Here is a 2,570-nt window from a genome sequence, read left to right on the forward strand (position 1 = left end):
TAGTCCATTCTTTCACTCTCTTACGAGGAGACACTGCCATGGACCACATTTCTTCCATTTATTCAATGTTGTAGGTCCCTCTCTTTGTCCATGCTCCTCTGTCTTTTTTCCCTTCTACTTCTTAGCTAGGTTTTAAAAGTCTACCAACTTGTATATATCTAACCGTTAGTCTAATCAGCACACCAAGGTCAACGAGAATTACTTACACTGCCTTTAATTACTTTTAAGAGAAAGTCTCAAATACCAATTATTTTAATATATATTGACTAACACTATTTGATGCATGAGCATATATTAAGTTATTAAAAATACTAATTAAAGTTGATACGACAAATCACAGCAGATATCATGAATTTTCAACTACCTAAACAATTCACTTTACCAATGACGCTAACCCTTTATGATGGATTGGGAGATCCAAAGCAACACATTAAGAAGTTCCGATCAATTATAATTGTTAACGGTGCATCTGACCCTATTTTATGTCGCTATTTTCCTTCTTTTTTAGATGCTCCTGCACTTGACTGGTTTTGCTCTTTGCCTGCAGATTGTATTTCCCGATTCCAGGAGCTGGCAAAGCAATTTGAGGATCACTTCGCAGCATCTGCGATATACCTACATGATTCCGACTACTTGACGACTGTTAAACAAGGCCCTCAAGAAAGCCTGAAGGACTACATCGCCCGTTTTACGAAAATAGCAATGAGGATCCCCGATCTCCACCCTGAAGTCCATTTACATGCCATCAAAAGCGGCCTCCGTCCGGAAAAATTCCAGGAGGCTATCGCGGTGGCCAAGCCAAAGACTCTGGCCGAGCTTCGTGAGAAGGCCAAGGGGCAGATAGATATTGAGGAGCTTCGCCAAGCTCGAAAGTCTGAAAGGTCGGCATCCACTAAAGAGGACGACAAAGCTCGAGAAAATAGAAAGAGCTTCAAGCCGACACCTCGTTACGAATCATACACACAATTTAATGCAAAGAGAGATGATATCATCAAGGAAATACTAAATTCCAAGTTGATAAAACCTCCTCGGAAAGCCGGGAGTTATCCAGAGCCAAAAAATGCTGATAAATCCAAGTATTGCACGTTCCATCAAAAGTTCGGTCACACAACCGATGAATGTGTGATCGCAAAAGATCTTCTCGAACGTTTGGCACGACAGGGACATCTTGATAAATTCATTGCAGGTCATATGCAGAATAGATCCACTTCTACCGCAGAACCATCCTCCGCAGAAACTTCATCAAAAGACAAGGGGAAGGTTCCTACTCAACCTAGAGGTGTAATTAACTGCATTTCAGGAGGCTACGCAGGAGGGGGCATACAAGCTCCGCTAGAAAGCGCACATACAGAGCAATGCTCGCACTTGGGAATACCACCAACAATGCTGCTCAGCCGGCACAGAAGGTTCCTGAGATGACGTTCTATCCAACCGATTTTTGTGCTCATGATGCAAATTTGGACGACCCTGTCGTCATCTCCATTCAGCTCGGCGATTTAATAGTTCGGAAAGTACTGCTGGATCCAGGCAGCAGCGCCGACGTTTTATTCTTTACCACATTTGAAAAAATGAAATTAAGTACTAACATTTTGCAACCATATGTAGGAGACCTGATCGGCTTTTCAGGAGAGCGAGTCCCGGTCATGGGTTCAGTGTGGTTACAAACCACACTAGGCGAACAACCATTATGTAGAACACAGGATATTCAATACCTCGTGGTGGACAGCTTCAGCCCTTACAATCTCATTTTAGGACGACCCTTTTTAAACAGGTTTGCTGCAATTGTATCTACTGTTCATCTTTGTGTCAAGTTTCCTACGCAGGACGATACGGTGGCCACAGTTCATGGCGACTTACAAGAAGCTCGGCACTGTTATAACACAAGCCTAAAGCCTATCAAGAGAAACAGTGATAGACGCGTAAACTCTATAGGAGCCGAGCAGCCAATGCTAACCGAGTTGGATCTCCGAGCCGACCTTCAAGATCGCCCTGTACCCAATGAAGAGCTAATGAAGCTTACCTTGACCAATGATCCCACCAAATTCACTTTTATTGGCACATCAATGGAAGACGAAGAAAAAGACAAGCTTATTAATTTCTTGAGACAAAACGCCGACTTATTTGCCTGGACGTCAGGAGACATGCCAGGAATAGATCCATCTATCATTACGCATAAGCTCGCCATTAATCCGGCAGCCCGACCAATAGCTCAGAAGAAAAGAAACCTCGGCACAGAAAAGAGACTTGCATCCATGGCCGAGGCTAAAAAGCTCATTGACGCAAACTTCATACGAGAAATCAGGTTCACCACTTGGCTATCCAACATCGTAATGGTAAAGAAACATAACGGTAAATGGCGCATGTGCGTTGATTTCACTAATTTAAACAAAGCATGCCCAAAAGATGCATATCCTTTACCTTCAATTGATACTTTAGTAGATAATTCTTGTGGTTATGGTACACTAAGTTTCATGGATGCATATTCTGGTTACAACTAGATCCTTATGCATCCATCAGATCAAGAAAAAACAGCTTTCATCACTGAATATGGTAATTATTGCTATAACGTT

At 42.5% G+C, this 2,570-nt stretch overlaps 1 protein-coding gene across 1 annotated transcript; it reads left to right on the top strand.

Annotated features, from left to right (window-relative positions):
* The first annotated feature begins 384 nt into the window (after window positions 1–384).
* Window positions 385–1,419, top strand: LOC130980340 (uncharacterized). Its single transcript, XM_057904032.1, has one exon. The coding sequence runs from the start codon at window positions 385–387 to the stop codon at window positions 1,417–1,419; it is 1,035 nt and encodes a 344-aa protein (XP_057760015.1).
* Window positions 1,420–2,570: the final 1,151 nt, after the last annotated feature.

The sequence above is a fragment of the Arachis stenosperma genome, chromosome 5 (genome assembly GCF_014773155.1).
Source record: "Arachis stenosperma cultivar V10309 chromosome 5, arast.V10309.gnm1.PFL2, whole genome shotgun sequence".
NCBI classification, from domain to species: domain Eukaryota; kingdom Viridiplantae; phylum Streptophyta; class Magnoliopsida; order Fabales; family Fabaceae; genus Arachis; species Arachis stenosperma.

Coding starts and splice junctions, on each gene's coding strand:
- LOC130980340 (XM_057904032.1), top strand. CDS start 385: ATGACGCTAACCCTTTATGATGGATTGGGAGATCCAAAGCAACACATT.